This window comes from Armigeres subalbatus, chromosome 3 (genome assembly GCF_024139115.2).
Source record: "Armigeres subalbatus isolate Guangzhou_Male chromosome 3, GZ_Asu_2, whole genome shotgun sequence".
Taxonomy (NCBI): Eukaryota; Metazoa; Arthropoda; class Insecta; order Diptera; family Culicidae; genus Armigeres; species Armigeres subalbatus.
In genome coordinates this window covers 141,101,017-141,126,465 of record NC_085141.1, presented here as the reverse complement: position 1 = coordinate 141,126,465, position 25,449 = coordinate 141,101,017, and the positions used below count along the sequence as shown (strand labels likewise).

Here is a 25,449-nt window from a genome sequence, read left to right as displayed (position 1 = left end):
CACGGTCTCGATCTTCCTGCTGGCGCAGGAATTCCTGTAGGAATTCGTTTGAAATTAAAATTAAAATTCGGAATATATTTTAGGAAATCCTTTTCTTTTTTTGAGGAAATTCTTTTGAGAACTCCTCTAACAAATTACGCCAGGAATTCCTTTTGACATTTCTTCGGAAAATTCTCTGGAAAGACCATTGTAAATTTATCCAGAAATTCCTTGAAAACTTCCTCCAAGAAATCCTGCGAAAATCATCTTAGTAAAACCATACGAAATTTCTTCCAAAATTCCCGCAGGAATTATTCCAGAAATTTAGTTGGAAGAACTTTTCCGAAAATTCATTGAAGATAAAAATAGGAAACACTAAAAAAAATCCGAAGGATTTTTAACGGAAATTTAAAAGGAAATAAAAATTCCAGATGAAATTTCGGAAATTCTTAAAGTAATTTCCAAATGATGCCTAAAAGAATTTCTAAAGTGATTTCCGGAAAAAAAATCTTGAAGGAATACCCGAAGATCTTGAAGTTGGTAAAAACTCAAAAATCATGAACGATTCAAATCAACCGTGAGTTGAAACGCACCCAACTCAGCACCCAACTCAGCACCCAACGAATCATCCATTCGAAACATGGTAGGTTTTCTTTTGTTCTTCCTCATAAATTAACGATAAATGGACGTTCAACACATAGAACAATGGATGCTTTTGCGTGTGTAAACAATAAATTGCTCTTAACTTGATTTTAAACACTTTTTTGGAACTAAATGATTTTTCGAGACATGAGTGAAATGTTCAGTTTTAGCATAAAAAACTCGGACGTGATGCATTCCTTTGAAATCGCAAACGAGTTAGTTCGCTTTATGATTTTACAAGGAATGCAAGGAATATCTAATTGATGTTACGGAGGAATGTCCGGAATGAGTATTTGGAGGAATTCTGAAGGATTTCCTAGCATTCTTCTATCTTCTTAAGGAATTACTGGAAGAATTTCTTTAAGTAATTCCTGAAATAATTGCTAAAAGAATTTCTTAAAAAAAAGTTCGAAGGAACTCCTATACCAATTTCTGCAAGAATTTCTAAAGCAATTTAAAAAAAACCGTAGGAATTCTTCTAAGGGAATTTCGCAAGGTTTCCCTGATACAATTTCCGTACGAATTCCGACCGAATTTCCAAAGGAGTTTCCGAAGAAATTCTTTTAAAAAAAAAGTTAAGAAAATTTCGGAGGAATCTCTTAAGGAATTTCCGGAAGAATTTTCAAGATGCAAGTGTTCTTTAAGGATTAAAAGAAAAGATTTTTCTATATGAATTTTTGAAGGAATTCTTTATGGAAAATCTGAAGGAATTCCTAGAATTCCTTCTTTGAATTTTTAAAAGAATATATCAAAGCTTTTCAAAAAATGTATCTATCTCCGAAGTCATTTCCTGAGAGTTTGCCGAAAGAATCCGTGGAATAAAATCCGATGGAATTCCTGGAGGAATCTACAGAGAAATTCAGGTTTCTTTGGAAATTCCGTTAGGAATTTGTTTGGTTATTCCTGAAAGTATTTCCAGCGGATTCTTCTTTGTTGGCATTACATCCCCCACTGGGACATTGCCGCCTCGCAGCTTAGTGTTCATTAAGCACTTCCACAGTTATTAACCGCGAGGTTTCTAAGCCAAGTTACCATTTCTGCATTCGTATATCATGAGGCTAGTACGATGATACTTTTATGCCCAGGGAAGTCGAGACAATTTCCAAGCCGAAAATTATCTAGACCGGCACCGGGAATCGAACCCAGCCACCCTCAGCATGGTCTTGCTTTGTAGCCGCGCATCTTACCGCACGGCTAAGGAGGGCCCCATATTTCCAGCGGATTGCTAAAGGGAATTCCTTGAGGAAAAAGGGAAAGGGAATTCCTTGAGGAAATTCCGGCGGATTTTCCAAAAAAATATTCTAAGACAAAATTTGGAAGAAATTTTTAAAAGAATTCCTGGAGCAATTTCAGAAGGTGTTTCTAGATTTATTTGCTAAAGATTTTTGTAGAAATTCTTTGAGAAATTTAGTTATGAATCACTGGAGGAATTACTTAGAGTTATTTACGATGGAATTCCTGAAGGGATTTTTGAAGGTATGTATGAAAGATCTTCTGGATGACTAATCGAATTAATTCCTGGGGATATCTTTTTACGAAAGAATATCTGGATTATATTCCGAACGAACTTTTCGGATAAATTCATGAAATATGACCTAAATGAATAAACTAAGAAATTTCTGGAGAAATTTCCGAAGCAACTCCTAAAGTAAATTCCTCAAGAATTCTTGAGAATATCCGAAGAAGTATGATGATGGATCGACTGCAATCCCGATATTTTTGGGTTCATATTATATATTATATATTATACAGTCTTAATTCCATATTCAAAACAGGGTTTTGTTTTACATACTACTATTCGGATTTGCGCAAGAATTTCCGAAGGAATTCCTTCAGATGTCCCTGACGAAATTCTCGTGAAAGTTTCTGAAGTAAATTCCGAGTAAAATCCTCTATTAATCTAGAAGTTTATATAAAAATTCCAGTAGGATTTTATAAGAGATTCCCGAAAGAATGCCCAAAGGAATTCCTATAAGAATTTTCTGGAGATCTGGAGAAATTTCGAAAGTACTCTAAGAATTTCTTCCTAGAGTTTCCAAAGGCATTTATTGAGAAAGTACTAGCAGAATTCCTAAAATATATTGCAAAGAAATTCCTAAATCAATTTCCGAAGAAGCTCCTAAAGAAATTTCCAAAGGCATTCCTAAAAAAAACATCGGAAGTACTAGATGAATTTCCGAAGGTATTCCAAAAACAATTTGCGTAGGTATTCCTGAAGGAACTTCATAAGGATTTTCCAAAAGATCTTATGAAGAAATCGTAAAGGAATTTCCGAATGACTTTCGATATCTCTATATATAAAAATGGAATGGTCTGTGTTCGTATCCCCCGAACTCGAAAACGGCTGGATGACTTTTCCTCATTCCTTCAGCAGATATGTTCGTTATCATTTCCGACGGGTTTATATGATATTTCTTTATGCGAAAACCACGATTAAGATTGGGTAAATCGTGAAAAACTAAAATTAAGAATCGTAAGAAAATTTCGCATCGGCAGTTCACAACGCGCATTTTTGCCTACTATGCAGGACAACGTCTGCCGGGTCAACTAGTTTCTAAAAAATTCCTTCTTAAATTTTCCAATGGAATCTTTCAATTTATTTTTGGAATTAAATTTATTTTTTAAATTTATTTTTTGGGAATACCTTTGTAAATTACCTCGAAAAATCCTTCGAAAAATCCTTTAGAAATACTTTTACTTTTACTACTCTTTTCATGAGTTTCTTTATGAATTCCTTTGTAAATTGCCTTAAGATTTTCTGAATTTGAAACTCATTCATTTTTTTTAAAGAAATTGGGTCAATAATCATTGATGGATAATTTTAAACAAATGCATCCAGTAATTCCTCAGAAAATCCTTTCCGATAAACTAGTAAGAAATTCTTGGAATTCCTTTGAAATTTCACTTAGGAATTTATTCAGAAACTTTTTTAGGAATCCTTCGGAAATTATTTAAAAGAGATGCTTCGAAAATTTCATCTGGACATTCCTCTGTAATTTCCGTTAGAAACCCATCCGAAAATTCCTTTAGGATTTCCTATTTCATTCGTAAATAAATTTCCGGAATAAAATCTCCAACAAAATATCCGGAATAATCCCAGCAGGAATTTCATATGTTTTTTTAAAAAGGAAAATGAAGGTCCGAAGGAATTTCAGGATGAATTTACGAAGGCCTTTCCAGAGGATTTTCCGAAGGAATCCCAGGAGGAATGACAAAAAAATAACGGCGTAATATTTTAAATTATCTCTGGAGGGAATTCTTGAAGTTGAAAGAATTTCTAAAGAATTTTCAGAAAAATAAATTTCGAATAAATTCCTGGAGAAAATTCAGAATGAATCATCGAATAAATTTCCAAAGCCCAGAAGATTTTCGGAAAGAGTTTACAAAGGAATTACTGAAAGAAATTCTTACAGGAATTTACGAAGGAATTTCCAATAAAATAACCGGAGAAATATCTATTTAATTTTTTAAAGAAATTCCTAGATTTCTTAAAAAATCTGTTGAAAATAACTCCAAAAAATCCTTCAGAGTTTTTCAAGAATTAATCAAAATTCTAGGAAAATATTTTTTTTCAGACATTTTTTTGCAGATAGAATTACTTGCCATAAGACGAGTTTGTATTATCATATTTAATTCGGAAAATGGGATATTACAAACTCGTCTTATGACAAGTAAAGACGTTCGACTAAAAACTCAAAATAATCTTCTTATCAGATATGATTAAAATTCATTTAAATGTTCGATTTGGTTGGTCACGTGCCACATCGTTCCCAGCTTTACTCCGCCAGTGATTACAAATTACCATCGTGCCCCAGCTTAACTCCGCCAGTGGCAAGTACAATGGGTATACTATGCCCAAGGGAGTCGAGTTTCCCACCTGAAAATATTCTAGACTAGACCGAGAATCGAACTCGCCATCTCCGGATTGGCAATCCAACGCCTTTGCTAACAAGGCTAACTGGAGGCCCCAATAAAGGGTATGTGCCACATTTGAAACAGTCCGATTGATTTTTAATAACAAGCATACCCAAGCAGCACAACTTGTTTCACTACTGAACATTTCACTGTGTTGCAACTATTCGAAAAGAAACAATCTTCGCGTATGTGCCATCAAATATAACTCTCTTGCAATCTAAAAAGCGCAAGAGGTGGAGCCTACGGAAACATCCTTCGATTGCAGTAAAATGGCAATAATGTTGCAAAATACTATAGCGGAAAATAATAAAATAAAAATATAAAACTGGATACACTCTACCACAGCACCATTCAACACTTCGACGGGACTACATGTTGACTCACCACAAAAACCATACGATTATGAAGTTTTGTACTCGGGTTTCCTGTTAATTGATTGCACAATCACAGGTAAAAATGTGAGTTGTCAAAACGTTGAACGATGCTAAATTAAACATGATGACACACTCAACTTATCTGCAACTTAATTTAAACAAACAATTAAATTTTGAAAGACGCTTAAAGTTCCATGGTAAAAAATATGCAACTTAATGATTTTGTTCCGTGTTTGCAACATGAAGTGCAGCATTCTTTGGTTGTTTGTTTCCGAATGTCAAACACGTACTGCATTGCAATTTTAATGAAACATTGATCACTATTCGAACGTTTTTGACATCTTGATGCAACTTTTTCGTGCTTTGATGTTTTTCCAATGCCATTAATGAAACTGAATAGAAACAAAATGCTTTTAGGAAGATGTTGCGTGTGCTACTTGGGTAAACCATAAGGCAATACTCCAGGGTTTTCTTGAATAATCAAGAACCTATGCTATTGAGACGTATCACAAAAAGCATATACATATTTAAGGCAATCCTATAGATCATTAAGTACTCATGTAGATCTTAATGTCTTACTTCTGAAGTTTCTTGGATGCTTAGTACATGTACCGACGTAAAAAAAAACCTTAGTCTAATTCAGTTTCACATTTACTGAACAAAATAGTGATTTGGCTTCGTAATGCACAAGGTCACTTGAGCTCACCAAAGAATTATGGAGTAAACATATGTTTTATGCTCGCATTAGTTTGTTACACGACAACTTTGCTGTTTTGCCTTTCTCGTATACAAAGTATACGTAAAGGTTATATGTTCGCTCCAAAAATGAACTTTTTATAGGAGGCCCGGAGACCCGATATACCGATCGACTCAGCTCTTTTAATTAAAAAACGAAACGAGAGTAGGACTTGTCCTTAATTGATACTTGAATATTTTGTCAATTTCATTGCTGTTTTTCATCTTTTAAACGCACCAGCTCGCATCGATTGATTTCGCACGAAAACGCAGCACCTTAAAACAAAATCGTTTTCTCGCAGCATGCTTGGATGTTCGTCCAAATTTTTATTCCGCAGAATAGACGACAAATTAAATTATTGATAAACACATTAGGAGTACATATGGCTTTCGATTGTTTTAATTGTTAAATTGGAAGATTGGCTTAGGGGCACATATTGTCTGTTGTTTCCCTACACTATTATTGATATTTTGTGAAAAAGTCGAAACAACTGAAGATATGTTACCATTTATGTCAATCCCTCGATCAATTGAACTGATTACCTCTAAAGAAGCGCAACAACTTACTGATAAAATGCCTAGAAGACATTATTACGCTAAATCACAATAATAAAGGTACTATTAATTAAACGTTTGGAAAACAAGATTTCAGCCACTGTGCAATGGAGACTTGTTGCGGTTCCCCGGCGATTAGTGCCCCGTCGTTGGCGTCCAGAAATAGTAATATACAACATCGCACGGTACTTGGACAAACCAAAGTGATATATCAACTATGGCAGCTCTTCAACTCACAATCCTTCACAAGATGGATAACGCAAGCGGCAGCCAACGAAAGAACCAACCTCAAGTTAATGCCACCGAGGTCCCCCAATAAAGGGGGCCTCTGTGAAGCGGCGAAATATCGTATGCAAATCCTTAGGACAAGAATAAGTATGCCAGACAAGTTATCGACACTGTTATCGCCAATAGTGGAGAGTGTGGTCCAAATTGTATTTGTCGTAAAAATCGCATTTGAATGCACATCTGGAGATAAACACCATGCGCCTCCACTGAGTTGGCAGGTGCTGGCTTCTATTTGAAATCCTTTCTCGAAAAAATGCAGATTCAATTCGTTTTATTATTATTTGTAGTTACCATATTGTTTACAACAGATTTTTTATATTTAGAATATTTATTTATAGATACTATTAGCAACCTAATGTTGTCTAATGCATTCACACGCAATTTTCATCTTAACTCCGAGTAGATTCAAACCCTCAACAGCAATCATTCTTAATACCGTCAGAGAGAGAGTTGACGTCATCACACAGCAAGTTTTTTTTTCATGTTGTAACCCCACGCACCGAAAACTCCTTTCGCGTTCATTAGCATGTATAATTTGGTGGACCACCTTGGCGACACGCACCCCAAAAATAGGACGTCGTGGACGGTTCAGCTTGTGGCCATTGATTACTGCAGCAGTGACCATGAGCCGCTTAGACACATGCCTTACGCTTGTTCGATAAATTCCTTGTTCTCAATTCCTCGCGCCATGCTCGGCCAGGGCGGTCAGTTGTGAAAAGGAAGGAAGCAACTAAAAGAACCGGAAGTCAATTCGACTACAAATTTGTCGTTTTTCATTTCGGTTTCATTTTTATTAACATTGAACAATATAAAGCACATTTGCTGACCCACATTTGATTGCTATTTACATTCCACCTTCTATCGGAAAATACTCCTCCATGCTGAATAATTGATCCACGATGAAAAGCACGGGGTCAGCAAGAGGGAAAAAAAGCACATATGCTTTCGATTGTCCTTTGTTGACGAACACTAAACTGAGGTCGTTGTCCCGAGATCTACCGCTAGTTCGAGAAAATGCTACAAATTGAACAAACATCATAAAGAAGAATCACCACTAACCAATATATATATGCTGGTATGTGGGGGGTAATAAAATGACCACGTGGAAAGTCATATGCAATATGTATGTATGAAGTTAGTAGGGAACTCAGGAAATAACTTATAGAAGTGATTGAATGTTTGTAATATTGGATGCTATTCGCTGTGAATTGGGGTTGAATGACATTGAGGGAACTGCTACACAATCATCACTCAGCTGTCGAACTCAGCGTGACATATTTGGGTTATCTTTTTATTGGACCATTGTTGTATTATATTTTTAAAATCTATTCATTAATGCAAAGTCAATTCATTAATGCACGCGGAAGAGGCGAATGAACAACGAGTTGTATCAGCTGTAGGGAAAAAATCCATCCCTCTCACCTGGAGAACCCGGAAGAGGCCGTAGGCTTCGTGGAAGGCCGCGTACAGATGGCTTCTTGCAGTTGAAGAGGACCTTAGGGCACTAAACATTCAGGGTGACTGGAAGCGATTGGTCCAGGGTCGAGTACAGTGGATAAGGATACTCCATTCAGCGTAGGTTCATTGAAGAGCTGTAGCCCATCAGGTATCAAGTATAATTGGTGACGAAATGTTACGATGGGGGAGCCCCTTGAAGATGGCCAAAAAATATGCCACGTCATTTGTGGCTCTTGGCTCAATTTTTTTTCTACAGGGAACCCGAATTAACATAGTCGATGTGCTCATTTTTGCCTGATGTTAGAAGTATCAAATGGCGCAAAATTGAGGAAAGATAGTAAAATGATTGATGCGCAATTATTTCTACTGTGTTTGGTGGAGGAAATGCAATCGGAAAATTTTAATCTTCTGTTCATTTCTAACAAAAGACTAAATCAAAGGTCGCTAGAAGTTAGGTGAAATTTATCCAGTCCAAGATGAATACACCACTAGGTGATCCAATCTGCCAAATTCACGATTCAGCCATCTTGGATTTTAGTATGGGAGAGCCAGCAGGTTTGTTTATGTTTTGCACTGAAAATGAATTTTTCACCCCCGCCCTCTTCTTGTCCATAAATTTGACAGGTTGAAACACCTAGCTGTGTATTCATCTTGATCCAGTCCATATCACATACCCATTACTCATTTTGGGCAAAAGCATGGATAGCAATGGATAATCACCCTTTTTGCTGGACTGAATAGCAATGCAAATGTCAAACTAAAAAAGTCGGTTTTTTTACTCACAGCCTACTATGACTTAAATTATAGCTTACGTGCAGCGGTGCCAGAATTGAAGATATGAAGACAGTTGACAAGATATGAAGACAGATTCCGTGAAGACAAGTCTTATTTACTTATTGGAATATACTGAAAGACAATCTATGAGCCATCGAATAGAAAATACAATTTTACTACTTACTTACAAATTCTGTCACTTTTATATGGTTGGAGTTCTGCCAAATCACACCAAGCGCCAATGAAAAATTTCCATTTTTTTGCCAAAGTTTTCGTGTAACAGATTCAATTAATCACAAGTCGCTTCGGCATCATTCAATGCCATAACTGAGGGCATCCTACAACAAATGTACGCATTAATTGACATGAAATACTTTCTGTTCTCCTTTTGCGAACAAAATATCACAAATCAGCCAAAAAGCCGCTTGGTGCGGTTTGGTTGAACCCTGACCATATGAAAATTGAGCATGAGCATGAGCATGATTGACCGCCCACGGTTGCTACTCCGTTATTGCCAGGCCAGCTGTAATTACACAGAGAACCAACAGATGATGTTTGGGACTAACATCATCCTCAATGTGTAAAAACTGGTGACCCAATATAAAGCAATACCAGCGCCGGCCGTGTCCGAATGCAGGTCAATTAAGGAATGGGTAGGAAAATGTTGACGTGATACTCGCTTTGATGGAAGCCGACGAGTCATCTGCACTTCCACGAGAAATCACTGGGATGTTGGAAGATATGGGGTAGGGCATGTAGCGGGGTTCGTCTTGGTAAACGGCATGCTGTGTAGTTTGACTATCGCGCACTAATTAGTTCAATTACTGACCGCACTAAGTAGAACAAAAATTCCATGATCTCGAGACCGTTCTTTTTTAAACAAACACAAAAATCTATGGCCTCGAGACAGTTCTACTTTTTAAGTGAACACTATTTTAAAATCTATTTTACCCTCATGGTATCGCGACAAAGATAATCTGATACAATACAGGCCTGGTGGCTTCTGCATACTGAGGATCGTGCTTCTATGACCGAACCGACACACTCTCAAGAACTGTATCAACTTCCATTTTTACTTGGATTGTCCCGCAAATCTCGCACAATGTAAGCTTGGTAACTTTTGCATACCGAGAAACGCGTAACTTGAACCGAACCGACGCGCACTTTAACATGATCTTTCAAGCACTATTTCATGAGATAATAAAAATCTATCATATTTACTTATAATAGCTTCGTGATATACTGCATTATCTCAATAACCCCGTGAATACTCATACACAACTTATTTAAACCAAGAAAAAAAAACTTTACAACGTCACTCACACCACTTCTAGATAGAATATTCATACACACTTAACTCATTTTTAAAACATTTACTTTCTTTTTGTATAATCCTACAACGACCACAAATCAGGAAAATAATCGACCTTAATTGTCCAGAAACTTATTTATAACAACGAAACCTGTTGGGTTAACAATTCTTTGATTAACTTATATATTGAAACTTTTTTGGTGTATAAGGTAGAAGAATGGTTGAATAACATGCATAAAAAAGCAATAATTTGAGTAATGATTTTTGATTATCGGAAAAAAAAATCAATAATTCAGAAAAACAGCGAAGAACACAAGATGAGTACTCACATTTATCTAGGGAAATGAGAGAGCATTGAGTTTATATTTGTAAATATCAGGAGGAATATATCAGTTATTTTTTACCTACTATTTTTTGACAGTTTGTTGCTTTTCAAGCATTTTATTTGCATAAAATGCTACCCATACCAAATACTTTACAACAGAGTCACGATCAAATAATGTGTTGAACTGTGTATCATTCTACATTTCGTTAGAATTTATTTACTTCCTATTGAATAATTATGAAAACTACAATGAAGAATGGCGGGGTTGGCGCGATATGTTGTGTGCCAAATGTTATGTACATTTCAGCGAATCCAGTCAGCTACATAGATCTGGATTCACCATGGAAAGTGATGTGACCTATGCAACTTCTATACAACTGTATTAGCATTTCCTTATCTTGTTCAATTGTTCATCCTTCGCGAGGATAAACAATCAATCGCTCAAAGTGAGCGATTGTTCATTTGAATTTTGGATTAAGCGCCCGCGTCATCAAGCGGAACTGAAATTGAAAATAAGGAGATATTCACAGCTGTTAAACCACATTAATAGTAATAGGAAAGGATATGTCAATCAGCAATCCTTATTTTATTTCAATTTGAGGTTAAATAAGAATTCCCAGTCAGACATATTTTGTTAATTTACGTTTGTTTTTCATTACTTTCTTTTGTGTAGGTTATGAGTATGTTTTCATTTAGTTTTTCAACTATTGCTCACTTTTATGGATTGGATTCCATTATTGAAAAGGGATTAGACCTTAAACCTTTGACGTGTATTGCAACCGATTAAATCGGTTGAGCAACGTAATAAAGAAAACAAGTAACAAAGTTGCAATAATATTAAATATCATTTTTTTCTAACTATAGGTCACTGTTAGGGTTCAAAAGACAAAAGATAGTCTCATTAATTAGCAAACTGTGTGACAGACACTTAAAAATGTCCCTGGGTATTCTTAATGTAAGCCATCTATGGTAATCCATCACTCATTTAAACAACTCAAACGTTCATATGTTACGAAGTTAGCAATTATGAAAATAGAAAGATGCTCTTCAAGCGCGATTTCATCTGAAAATGTTGTAAACCGCGCCGTGGCGCTAATTTTACTGGTTGAGCAATCCCTGATGGAATAGTTGGTGGCTCTCTCCTTATGAATCGGGATTGTGGTTTGTTTCTATCTACAGTATAATTAGGTTGGTCTCACCGAATTTGTATTTCTCGTAGCAGACTTGTGTCATTCTAATGCGGTTTCCCAGCTTTAAGAGTTTCCGTATCCTAGATCGATTGTGGGTCAGCTCTTGATGATCAACTTGTACTTCGATTTTCTACAGCTTTTGCATTATATTCGAATAAAACATATGTATCTATAAGTTGTACAACCTATTCTCACACGAAGCAGAATGCAGTTATATTTATTGTAACATTGCACACTTTAAATCATATTCACTCCCTAACTTTCACTTTTCTAGGACATATATTAAAACAGTATATAGAATATTCGTTTGGTTGAACCCTGACCATATGAAAATTATATAAGTCTTAGTATCGGGCTTAAAATCTCAAACATAATATTAGATTTACTCTCAGAAATAGAAAAATTCATGGAAACACTTTTTTTAGTCATGAAATGACCAAATCGAAATTATTCCTCTAAATTACAAAAATTTATGCTTCCGATGTGTATATTTAAGTATTTTTAAGAAAAAATCATTTTAGTATTTCTCTAGAAGTTTTTAGAACGGCATGTTCTTGTCATCAGCCAAAGTTCACCAATTGACCTTTTCCGTCAAAAATGATGTCTTGTTTTATTGTCTCAGTCGATTCTTTGGCTTATGTAAGGTCAACTTTACAGAAGAATGCATATAATGCAATATTTGAAAAATCTTTAAAAAAGAAGTGCTTCGTTCAATCTTCATTTCAGGGCAGCAGGGACTATGTCCAAGGGCTTGACGACCCCTCCCCAGGCTATCTGCGAGTTGTGGCGCCTGCCAAGGATGTGGTGGGGTTTAACAGTGGGCCCTGTTGAACCTCTATAAAAAGCTGCATAAATCCGCAAGTAGGCTTCGCTAAAGCGACCGTGTGCCGCTCAAAGCGCACAAGCCCAAGTCCTGGTGTTAGGTGGCCCTCCGACGAGACAGGAGGTTTGTGCAGGCCCAATAAGCCGCCTTTAAAAACAACCATTACGAACGACATAGAAGATAATACGACTCGATACAATCGGCAACGACCTAGGCGACGAATAAAGGATCACGATTGGAAGCTTGGAACATGGAACTGCAAGTCGCTAGGCTTCGCAGGTTGCAACAGGATAATCTACGATAAATGACATCCCCGTAACTTCGACGTCGTAGCGCTGCAGGAAATCGGCTGGACAGGACAGAAAGTGTGGAAAAGCGGGCATTGAGCGGCTACCTTCTACCAAAGCTGTAGCACCACCAACGAGCTGGGAACCGGCTTCATAGTGCTAGGAAAGATGCGCCAACGCGTGATTGGGTGGCAGCCAATCAACGCAAGGATGTGCAAGCTAAGGATAAAAGGCCGATTCATCAACGTCATCAACGTGCACAGCCAACACGAAGGGAGACCCGACGACGAGGAAGAAGCGTTCTATGCACAGCTGGAGCAGACATACGATGGATGCCCACTGCGGGACGTCAAAATCGTCATCGGTGACATGAACGCACAGGTAGGAAGGTAGGAAATGTATAGACCGGTCATCGGACCGTATAGTATGTATACCGTATCGAACGACAACGGCCAACGATGCATAAACTTTGCAGCTTCCCGTAGAACGGTAGTCCGAAGCAGTTTCTTCCCCCGCAAGAATATCCCCAAGACCACAAGGAAATCACCTAATCAAGTAGCGGAAAACCAAATCGACAGAAGAATGCAGCATGGGCGAGATTGCTGCAACACCGCACGAGGGCGAACGAGGTACGATACAAACGGGCGCGGAACAGACAAAACTTCGGAGGAAAAAGCGCCAGCAGGAAGATCGACACCGTGAAGTAAGGGCCACGTACCACAGCCCTATATGTGTAAGGACATAAACGGGAATCTTCTTACAAACGAACGTGAGGTGATCCAAAGGCGAGGGCAGCACTACGAAGAGCACCTGAATGGCGATATGGCAGACAACGGTGGCGGTGTGGTAATGAACCTAGGAGCACGCGCGCCGGACATGCGACTTCCGGCTCCGAATCTCCAGGAAATCCAGGAGGAGATCGGCCGGCTGGAAAACAACAAAGCCCCTGTAGTTGACCAACTACCAGAAGAGCTGTTTAAATATGGTATTTCGGCACTGGCTAGAGCGCTGCACTTGGTGATTACCAAGGTTTGGGAGGATGAAATTCTGTCGCAGGAATGGATGGTAGGTGTTGTGTGTACCAACTACATAAAGGGCGATAAGCTATATAAGCGAAACGCGCAGAGGGTTACGGCAAGGTGATGGTCTTTCATGTCTGCTATTCAACATCGCTTTGGAGGGAGTAATACGAAGGGCAGGGATTGACACGAGTGGTACAATTTTCAATAAGTCCGTTCAGCTATTTGGCTTCGCCGACGACTTAGATATTATGGCACGTAACTTTGAGTAGATTGAGGAAGCCTATATCAGACTAAAGAGGGAAGCCAAGCGGATCGGACTAGCCATCAACACGTCGAAGACGAAGTACATGATAGGAAGAGGTTCAAGAGAAGACAATGTGAGCCACCCACCGCGAGTTTGCATCGGTGGTGACGAAATCGAGGTGGTAGAAGAATTTGTGTACTTGGGCTCACTGGTGACTGCCGAAAATGATACCAGCAGAGAAATTCAGAGACGCGTAGTGGCTGGAAATCGTACGTACTTTGGACTCCGCATGACGTTCCGATCGAATAGAGTTCGCCGCCGTACCAAACTGACTATCTACAAAACGCTCATTAGACCGGTAGTCCTCTACGGACACGAGAGCTGGACGATGCTCGTGGAGAACCAACGCGCACTTGGAATTTTCGAAAGGAAAGTGCCGCATACCATCTATGGTGGGGTGCAGATGGCGGACGGTACGTGGAGGAGGCGAATGAACCACGAGTTGCATGAGCTGCTGGGAGAACCATCCATCGTTCACACCGCGAGAATCGGTGAAGCAAAACGTACTTCCTTCTTCCGCTCATTAAGTTTCCAAGTTTTTGCAAAATGTTTCACATTGGGCTCCCTTCGTAAAATTGTTTTGGGTGTAGAAAATCCAGAGGAAACTCGTTACACTATCTCGTGGAAATTTTAAAGAGTATTCTGTTGGGCTACGAAATGGTGAGTTGTGCGGTTGTGGCTAGGATGTGGTGGGGTTCGACACTGGGCTCTGTTGAACTTCTATAAAAAGCTGCAAATCAAAGCGACCGTGTGCCGCTCAAAGCGCACTAGCCTAGTCCTGGTGTTGGGTGGGACTTTAAACAAATTTAAACCGACTGTTCGAGCGTCTGTTCACCAACGACGCTCCGGCTCCAACAGCGTCTGTTCTGGCATCCAGCGGCTGACTATGGAATGCTATTCCCCGGAAGCTATACCTAAGAGGGCAGCACCATCCCGGTGGATAGGGAAACTTGGGCCAACAACCTACTGTTCCCGAAACATCAATTTGTTCGAGAATCCGATAATGAAAGAATACGGACTGATTTTACGGCGACGACTCTTAGCGCGAAACAACGGACACGAATAGGAACATGGAACGTTTTAACCATAGCCCAGCAGAGTAAATTGGCACAACTTGCCAATTAGGCACGCCGCATGAAGCTTGAGATCCTGGGACTGAGTGAAGCCCGTTGGCCGAACTTTGGAGAACACAGATCGTCATCGGGAGAAGTTCTGCTATACTATGGTTTACGAGGTGAACACGCTCCACGGCATCGCGGAGTTGGCTTCCTACTAAGCGCTCAGGCACATTCTACATTTATGAAGTGGGAACCTATAAGTGGAAGGATAATCGTTGCCAGATTTAGAAGACGGGTCCGAAACCTTACTATAATCCAATGTTACGCGCCAACCGATGTTGCCGTTCTGCAAGACAAAGAGAACTTCTACAGTCAACTCAATGCCGTCGTAGATAGAATTCCGAAGGGTGATATCAAGATCTGTTTGGGCGGCTTCAATGCGAAGATCGGATCGGACGAATCGGACAACTCGAACCATGAGCACATTATGGGACGCCATGGTTTCGGAGAAAACGGAGAGCTGTTCGCAGATTTTTGTGGTGATTGGAGGATTGTTCTTCCCTCATCGACCGGTTCACAAGGTCACGTGGGTCTCCCGTCGATCTTGGTACCTCTGTCTGACGCCATTTGGCTACCAAGATATTGGAAGCTTTCAACATTCTCCACTGGTTGCCCGGCTACTGTGAAACTGGAAGGGGTCACCGTATTTACATCCAACGATTTGGTTTTGTTGACGTTGATGACTAAACCTGCTCGGCAAGGTCGTTGAGCTTACTCAGCATGTCGGAGCGCCGTTGAGCGAGGAGTACAACGTCATCAGCCAATTTGAAGTCGTTTCGGTGCTGCATGGTTATAGGCTGCCATAGCAGCCCGCGGTTTGGAATTTTCATCGGAAGTGGGGCTGGGTCGGCCACACTCTACGTAGGGGCGGAAACGAAATCTGTAAACAAGCATTAGACTGGAACCCAGCGGGTCATCGCAGCAGAGGCAGACCCAGAGGCTCATGGCGGCGAAGCCTCAATAAAGAAATAAAAGAAGTCGACCGAAATCTAACCTGACAACAGGTTAAAGCGATATAGCTGGGCAACGCTCAGGATGGAGAAGTTTCAAGTCGGCCCTTTGCACCACCGGAGGTGTACAGGATCCATAAGTAAGTAAGTAGTAATTCTGTTGAATTCTAACAATTTGAATGTTGAAAAAAAAAACATTTCCACATCAATAAAACAAGGAGATGATTGAATTATCAAACTTATTGGATTTTGAAATTTGTAGCTGATAATCATGAGTTTAATATTGAAGACATTTGAAATCATTTTTACTTGAGTTGAGTTCACTCGGAAATATCACCTTGCATGCCTGTTTACGTGCATTGTATGCACAGGTGAGACGGGATACTTCTCTTGCTCTTTCTATTGTTCTACATTCCAACTGGAACTTTGCCTGCTTTTCTCAACTTAGTATTCTATTAGCATTTCCTCAATTATTAATTGAAAGCTTTTCTATGACCTCTACTCCATGGGTATGTTTCTTGTGCGGCAAGTACAATGGATACATTATGCCCGTCGATAATGTTTCCCAAAACAAAACATCCTTGACCGAGCCAAGAATCGAACTTGCCATCTTCGGATTGACAATCCTAGGCCTTTGCTCCAAAGGCTATCTAGAGACGGGATACTTATTTGTACGATGGTACAAACATGATCACGCATACTGCATTTGGAGCCTGAAAATAAACGCAACATTCGATCAAGCGTGCAGATATTTTAAATTGAAATTAATTCAAATTTACACGAACATGCTAAATTAAACTGAAATAGTCGAAATTTAAATGATATTTTTCAAATTAAAAAAAAATTACATCAAATTAGTATATTTTCAATACATTTTTGGCATGCTAAGAAAAATGAATGTACTGTACTCTGTACACATCGATGATTCGTTCAGTCACCCTGTACGGCCATGTAGTATGGACGTTAAAAGATGCAGACTCGGAGTGTTTGAGCGGAAAATATTGTCGTCGATACTCGACCATACCATTTTCTGTTATCGAGGTGGTCGTTCCTGCTCGGGAAATGCCTCAGTTGAGTTCTCGGGAAGATACAAAATTGGACTGCAAAAACCGTTAAAGCCCAGAATTAAAATAATTGGATTCATCGACGAAATAGCCGAGGAAAATTGCTAAGCAAGCTGAAAAAGCAAAATAAACTTAAACATTTTAAGGTTTCCCACCGGCTTTCCTTCTTCTATGGCTCTACATTCCAACTGGAACTTGACCTGCTTTTCAACTTAGTGTTCTATTAGCATTTCCCCACTTGTTAATTGAAAGCTTTCTATGCATAAGTATGTATCTTGTGTGGCAAGTCCAATGGATACACTATGTGAAGGGTGTCTAGAACGTTTCCAACCCGAAAACATTCGAGAATCGAACTCACCATCTCCGGATTGACAATCCTACGCCTTTGCACGCAAGGTTAATGGGAGACCCACCGGCTCGTAGAGTTGTATAAATTCCTGATAGAAAATTCCTTAGGTACTTCTTGATAAAACCATAAAACATTTGAACAATATAATTCAAAAATGTAACAAATCTTTAAGATGAGTTGAAATAAACTCTTGACAATCTGTGCTATAAGTTGAAAAAAGCAGAAATTTTAAATTTTGGTAAAACTCTTAATAGGAAACTTTAAGAAGAACATCTGGTGGAATTTAAGGATCAGGACGCACATCACGGTATTATTATTTATGATTCTCAAAATTCTACACTATAGAGAGTTTTATCAAATACTTAAAAATTATACCAGAGATAAGAAACCCTAATTTCACAGAAGTGGAAACAAACCCGACTAGGAAGGCAAAACAAGAGCATAACACAATTGTTACAGCTTTAATTATTTATATATATAGTATAAAGAAACGAAGATTTATTTCATTATCTTTTCCTAAAAATATATATAGCAAAATCAGTTACGTTTTACAGTTTTTTGAGAAATTTAAATTATTTTAACAACATCCTGAATCAAATTTATAACTACCCTTGTTAGGAAAACTGTTGAGCTCAGTAACATAGTATCATATAAATCTGATATTTTCTCCTGCTTGGGTATATGTGGCAGAAATATCATTTTTCTCAAACTTCAATTTTTAAACAGACCCAATTTATTTAAAAAAAAAAGTAGTATCTCCAGATATCCAGAAATCCCTCCAAACATTTCCACTTGAATGAAACTTATAAAATTGTTACAGTAGCACCATAAGTAAGTGATATCACAATTCACCAAACATCACCCCTCATGAATCCAATCGTCCGGTAAAATCCCCGGGGTCATCAAACTCGCGTTACACTAGACGACGATATATGACCATCAGGATCCATAATTCAGCCAACCAAAGGAGGGAGAATTTTCGCTCCTGCTTTTAGCACCGTGGCACTTAGTTGGAAACAGTTCGCCTAGCGTGCCTCCGGTCATTATATGAGTTTGGAGTACCGTCCGGTTTGGTCCGGTGTTGGTGTGTCGCGCGACCCCCGGCAGGCGTATTCGTTCTTCTGCAAAAACGAACGTTTACTTCGAACACTTTTTACTATTGGTCGCATTGGAATTTCCGTTCGAGTTTCTTGAACTTTCTCAGACTGTTCACTTTTGTTTTAAATTGAGAAAAAAATCAATCCTTATAGGGTTGTTCATATGAAAGAAATATTTACGATAAATAGGATTTTTTTCAGCTTATTTAAATCACCTTGAAACAGATTCAAACTTCTAGGTAGATAGCCCATTTATTCAGAAAAAAAATGTTTCCAAGACTTTTTTTATAGATGAACGCTGAACAGCCGTTGTTGGTATGATTGGTATCGATTTGAATATAAAGTAGTCAGTGCCGAATACACAATGAAGGCACGGAAAACTTCAGTACACAGTCAAACTGTCTTGGAATTTTCCCTTACCATTCATGCAGATTCCACAGGGAATGATACGGCGTGTGTCTTATTGACTCGATACTGTGGATGGGGACAGCCACCTCGTATTCCACGTGAACATCGGATCTCTCCAGGGCTGGATGAGAGTTAGATACGTTCCGAGACATTTTGTACGAATTGTTTGAATTATTATTGTAATGTTCAAGCAAGTTGCCACCCGTCGTTCCTCCGGAACTTTCGTACTGTTGATTATAACAGCCGTAACTGTTCATTTCACTACCCCGCGAAGCGTACTGGAGCATTGGTTATGACGTTGGTCACCGAAGTTTTGAAGCAATTTTCACTACACCTCACATGCTCTATAAATTAACACTTCATGATTCACAAAATATCCAGCAAACCTATCGCGAGGTACGACCATTCGAGCCGAAGCACAACTTTCAACGACCGCGAGCAAAACTAAACTGACCGACACCGACCTGGCACTCTTACAACGACACCGTGGTCAAACGAAAAAAAAAAAAGAACAAACTGCCCAACACCCCCTACCACACCGGTCTGGGCGAGCTATTTCTCATCCTCCAAAAAAAATCGAAAGGATCCCCAGCACCTCCAACATACGTATCGTTAAAATACTGGTTCTGTTTTGGTCCCATTCAATAGTGTGGCCGCAACACGCAGAGTCGCTTTGCCCAAACTACCATATTGAAAAACCCGTCGACGTGTATAGCAAAAGAGGTAGTTTTCCATATTTACCAACCCTTATTTTCTTTATGTGAAACGATGACCCCCGATACTATACTAGCCTCTGGGTAGTGACACGCATTCTATGAATCCTTTTCGAACCGAACCGACATTCACCAACAATGGGCAGTGTTTCTTCGCCGTTACTCGCTCTCTAGAGTGTGGTCCACCAAGATTGAAACCTGATTAGAACGAGCGACGACATGCACAGAAGCCCCCTTTCCATCGGGGAACACCAAAAGTAAGTCAAGACTCCTTGTAGCGTAAAACAGTGCGACTTGATTTGTTTTGCACATGGTTTATTCCTTTGAGTAAGTAGAAAGTAACTTCGGGGAGGAAACTTAACAGAGTCAATGAAATTGCACACATCTTTGCGCGCGGCGTGTTAACTGGGTCAACGTAAGCAGAACAAATAGCATTGAAGGGATTTCGACAATAACAAATGTATTTGAGATGAATAAGATCGAGATGTCCCCATTTCCATTTGGACAAATATATATTCTACTCGATGGTAACCTTATTAGCCATATGTATTATATTTAATAAAGTCAAAGTTTTCAAAACTTCACAATATTTTAAGTTTCTAACGAGTTGCTACATTGAACATTAATTATTGTAGTGTTTGAACACACGTCATGACATGTTTTTGATCCATTTTCAAGCGATAAATTTGAATAACTAGCTCTACATACCCGGCTTTGCTCGGAATTTCTATTTTCTTGGATTTTTCGATATAATTTGAGATTTATAGTGGATTGTGTTCCAAATTCATGAAATAATTCGTGATACTATTCCATTGAAGAATAGAAGCACTCCTGCAAGAATCGAACAACTAACGTGGACTAAGGACAAAAATTGATACCTTCTTTTTGTCTGTATCGGAGGCAGTGTACGATTTGATCGTCCTGACAGAAACCTGGCTTGACGATCGTATTTACTCTACACAACTTTTCGGTTCACTTTACACCGTCTACAGGACCGACCGATCTAACCTGAACAGTAACAAGTCACGTGGTGGAGGAGTATTGATTGCTGTCTCCAATAAAATGGCCAGCTACATCGACCCGACGCCTATCTCCGAAACGCTCGAGCAGCTGTGGGTTGTTGTTGAAATTCCTCAAAAAACACTAAGTGTCGGTGTGGTTTACCTGCCTCCCGACCGAAAGAACGATTGCACGATTATCAACTCGCACATCGAATCGGTGAGATCCATCTCATCTCGAATAGGTTTCCAGTCTCCTGCTCTTCTGTTCGGTGACTATAATCAAGCAGGTCTTCATTGGTGCTTTCCCAACAATGGTACACCTTTCATCGACCCAATGCTATCGCACATGCCCGCAGCCTGCTGTGCACTTCTTGACGGATTCAACTTGCACGGGTTCTTCCAAATCAATACCAACTTGAATCGCAACGATCGCTTACTGGATCTCGTCTTAGTGAACGACTACGCTTTGCCGAGCTCAACTGTTTCCTTGCCACTTGAGTCGTTGGTAGATCTTGACGCTGACCACCCCGCCCTAACTTTGTCATTAAATTTGCCTTCGCCTATAGTGTTTGAACAGTCTCCCGAAAACTACTCATTGGATTTTCGGCGGACCGACTACAGTGCACTGAGCATCGCGCTTTCTGAAATCGATTGGCAAGTTATTGAAACATCCAGTCATATCAACGACGCTGTGGATTACTTCTGTAACAAGGTAGAAGAGGCAATTTTCCTTGTTGCACCAGCTCGCAGACCTCCACAAAAACCGCCATGGTCTAACTCCCGTTTACGGACACTAAAGCGAGAACGATCAGCTGCTCTCCGAAAATACAGTAATTCACGATCAACTTATTACAAACGATTATTCAATGTTGCTAGCCAGTGCTACCGTAACTATAACCACTCCCTGTACAATCGGTACGTGAAGCGAACGGAAGCTAGTCTTCGTGCTAATCCCAAGAGATTCTGGTCATTCGTGAACGAGAAGAGGAAAGAATCAGGACTACCATGCTCAATGTTTCTAGGAGACACGACGGCCAACAATGAACGCGAGAAATGCAATCTATTTGCACGTCATTTCCAACGCGTTTTCAACGCATTTTCCGCATCTGAAGTGCAAGTGGACGATGCTATCGTTGATATGCCAGGCGATGTCTTCAACTTCGAACTTCCCGCATTACAGCTGACATGGTAATAGCAGCAACGCAGAAATTGAAGCTATCGTTCGCTCCAGGTCCCGACGGAATACCAGCATCCGTGCTAAAGCTATGCAAAGACGTTTTAAGCCACACATTAGCAATACTATTTAACCTGTCAGTTCAGCGTAGTGAGTTCCCGACACACTGGAAATTTTCCTTCATGTTTCCGGTCCACAAAAAAGGAGACAAACGCGATATTGCAAACTATCGGGGAATTACTTCCTTGTGCTCTTGCTCCAAGTTATTTGAAATAATAGTCAATGATTGCCTATTTAGGTGTTGTAAAAACTACATCGACAAAGATCAACACGGATTCTACCCGAAGCGTTCTGTATCCACGAATTTGATACAGTTTACTTCCTCCTGCTTACGGAGCATGGACTTAGGTTGGCAGGTTGATGCTGCATACATGGATTTGAAGGCAGCGTTCGACACAGTTGACCACGGAATTCTGCTTGCCAAACTGGAGAGACTCGGAGCATCTTCAAGGAGCGTAGACTGGTTTAGATCCTACTTGCGAAACCGCTCAGTCAGCGTAAAAATAGGTTGTTCGGAATCCCAACTGTTTGTTAATAATTCTGGAGTCCCACAAGGCAGTAATCTTGGGCCTCTTCTATTTTCTATTTTCATAAATGACGCCTCCCTGTTGCTACCTCCTGGATGCCGCTACTTATTCGCAGACGACACAAAAATAGTCAAAATAGTAAAATGTTACTCCGACTGCTATTATTTACAAAACATGATAAACATCTTTGCTGAGTGGTGCTCAAGAAATTTGCTAAGACTAAGTATCGAAAAATGCAACATTATCTCGTTTCATCGGAAAAATCAGCCATTCACATTCGACTACGTCCTCAACGGACAGACTCTTCTTCGGGTTCAGCAAGTTAAGGACCTTGGTGTTATTCTGGACAGTACCCTCACATTCCGTGTCCACTATAACGATATAGTGACCAGAGCTAATCGTCAACTTGGCTTTATGTTCAAAATCGCTGATGAGTTCAGGGATCCGATGTGCCTCAGGTCTCTCTATTGCTCGATTGTGAGATCTTTATTGGAATCGAATGCTGTTGTTTGGTGTCCTTTTCAAGCCAATTGGATTGCTCGAATAGAAGCCGTTAAAAAAATGTGCGGTATGCACTACGCTTTATTGGTTGGCGTGACCAATGGAATTTGCCACCGTACGAGGAGCGATGTCGTCTTTTGAGAATCGAACCACTTGACGTCAGAAGAAGATTCGCTCAAGCAACGTTTGCAGGAAAATTGCTCACAGGTGACATCGATTGTCCAGCATTGCTGGCCCAAATTCAAATATACGCACCAGAAAGACCGCTTCGTCATCGTAACTTTCTTTTTCTGGAATCGAGGAACAGCAATTATGCTTTGAACGAGCCCGTCCGTGCAATCTGCCATCAATTAAATATTTTTTTTTTTCATACTTTGACTACAATGTTTCTGCTGACGTGTTTCGACAACGACTACTAGAAGTTTTCCGTACCGCCGGACGTTACCAAATAGATTTAGAATAGAATAAGTCATATTCATTGAGACAATCATTGTCAGTTGGATAATAAACAAACAAATAAACAAATAAACTATAGTGGAACGTACCGTTGGAAATAAGTACACGGTTCAACATCGTGCACGAAATCCGTTTTTGCGAGTACATTGAACATATGCAACAAAACTTCAAAGAAAACCCTCCATCGTTCTGGTATTCTGTGAATGCTCCCACCACGCCAACTTTCATCTACTCATTGATTGAATAAAATTGTATTGCTCTCTTTTTCTTTCTCATGGAAATTCTACTCAATTTCCGTCGACGTAAATAGAGTAAAATTTCCATCGTTCATCACTGAGTAGATGAAAGTTAGAGTTATTACGATATCTCTTTCGGTAACCAAGCTGATGAACGGGTATGCATCTCATTCATTTGTGACGTCAGAATGCAGCACTCGATAGGCATATAATTTTTTACAAACGATGATAAATAATGTCATCATTGTCGTAAATTCCACTTTGGATGCTTATTGTTCATCCGAAGTCACACTGGGGCGAACTTGATCAACAATGATCATCCTTTGACACATCCATTAGTACACAGAAAAAAAAATCCATGGTAACAATTACTATTTTGTAGACCACGCCATGTTTTTAAAACAACCACAAATTTTCAGTTAAATTAACCATGCATTCGGACAAATTCACCACTGATTCAGTTCATGTAACAACATTCATATAACAACAACAAACGAGTTTGTTGTCTGCTGAAAATCGTCGGTGTGTATTCTTAAGCAGACCCCACACGAGGCTTATATTGACAATACTTTTTTCGTCAAACTTTTCATCAAACTTTTCTTCAATATTTTCAATGATTAGCCGGCATGGCCGTATAGCTGAAGAAAAACTCATTTTTTTCTTGAACTAATACGAATCAAATAGCGGTATAACGCACAAAACACGCACACACTCAACCGTCATCGACTCCTGTGGGCAAACTTCTGGGGGAGATTAGGGGAAATATTGAAAAGAATATCAAACTTTTCTGATTTCCCTCAATATTTACTTCAATATTTTGGGTTCGCACTCACACCATCAATCTTTTCCTTCAATAATCAAGAGTTTGTCAAACTTTTTCCGTCGTGTGGGGTCTGCTTCAAATTAACCCTCGGAATGATAGTTTCAACCGCAACATTTTTTTGCGTGTAGACTGCCAAATACACTGTTCAAAAACACTCTCTCTGAATTATTTGACTGTAAAATTTCTACACGCTCTCTATTTTAAGTGTCGAGTCTTTCAGTATCAATAAATCTAAAACTCAACAAATTACAATAACGAAATATATTTTTTCATTCTTCTATTTATTTTCTTTTCTTGCACTTCACTTTTTTTAAGGAGCTTTTTTTTCATTTTTTTTTTCAACACCTTTCTTTCCACACAACATTTTGTCACAGCATAAATCTCTAAACCTGCTTCACCCGACATTAAGGATCTGTCTCATTTGGAGAACTAAACTTAAAAGTGACAGTTCAAAAATTAAAAAATCACCCGATAAGAATGGGTAATGCTACCCAGCAATTCCAATAAGACGTCGATGAAAAATAATTAGATATCTGTCAATATCTGCTCTGCAAGTAGGGTTATTCGATAATTATTGAAATGTCACTTTTAATTTTATTTCAGTTTAATTCTCCAAATGAGACAGTTTTTTCTATCGGATACAATATCCACTGGGACCAGATATTAGATCTATTGTGGCGATGAGATGAGCTTTACCAGGCTCAAGAAAGCATTCCAGCATAAAAATATTCTTAGCACCAAATAACCTCAGAAATTCTGAAAAATTTTGATTCTCAATCAATAACAAAAATCTGATTCGGTTATGCTGTCATGGGATGAGCTTACCAGGCTCATAAAATCATTCAAGCATTAAAACCAGAAAATATTCAAAAATATTATCTGCACGAATAAACATACACGTTATACCCAATTCTGATTCTTGATTACGGTGGTTATGATTTCTGATTCATTATGAATATTTTTCACAAAAAATACCTGAGAAGGGGGTA

General features: G+C 39.2%; 1 protein-coding gene across 9 annotated transcripts in view; it reads right to left on the bottom strand.

The window, feature by feature from the left end:
* Window positions 1-25,449, bottom strand: part of LOC134220331 (katanin p60 ATPase-containing subunit A1) — a 54,072-nt gene that overhangs the window by 17,550 nt on the left and 11,073 nt on the right. For 3 of the 9 annotated variants that reach the window (XM_062699350.1, XM_062699351.1, XM_062699353.1), the window contains exon 1: window positions 18,982-19,398. The exons of the other annotated variants lie outside the window; for them this stretch is intronic. In XM_062699350.1, coding sequence (XP_062555334.1) covers window positions 18,982-19,256 — 275 coding nt within the window. In that variant the 5' untranslated portion in view covers window positions 19,257-19,398. Of the gene's footprint in view, window positions 1-18,981; window positions 19,399-25,449 lie in introns of those variants that run through there. 9 annotated transcript variants of the gene reach the window in all.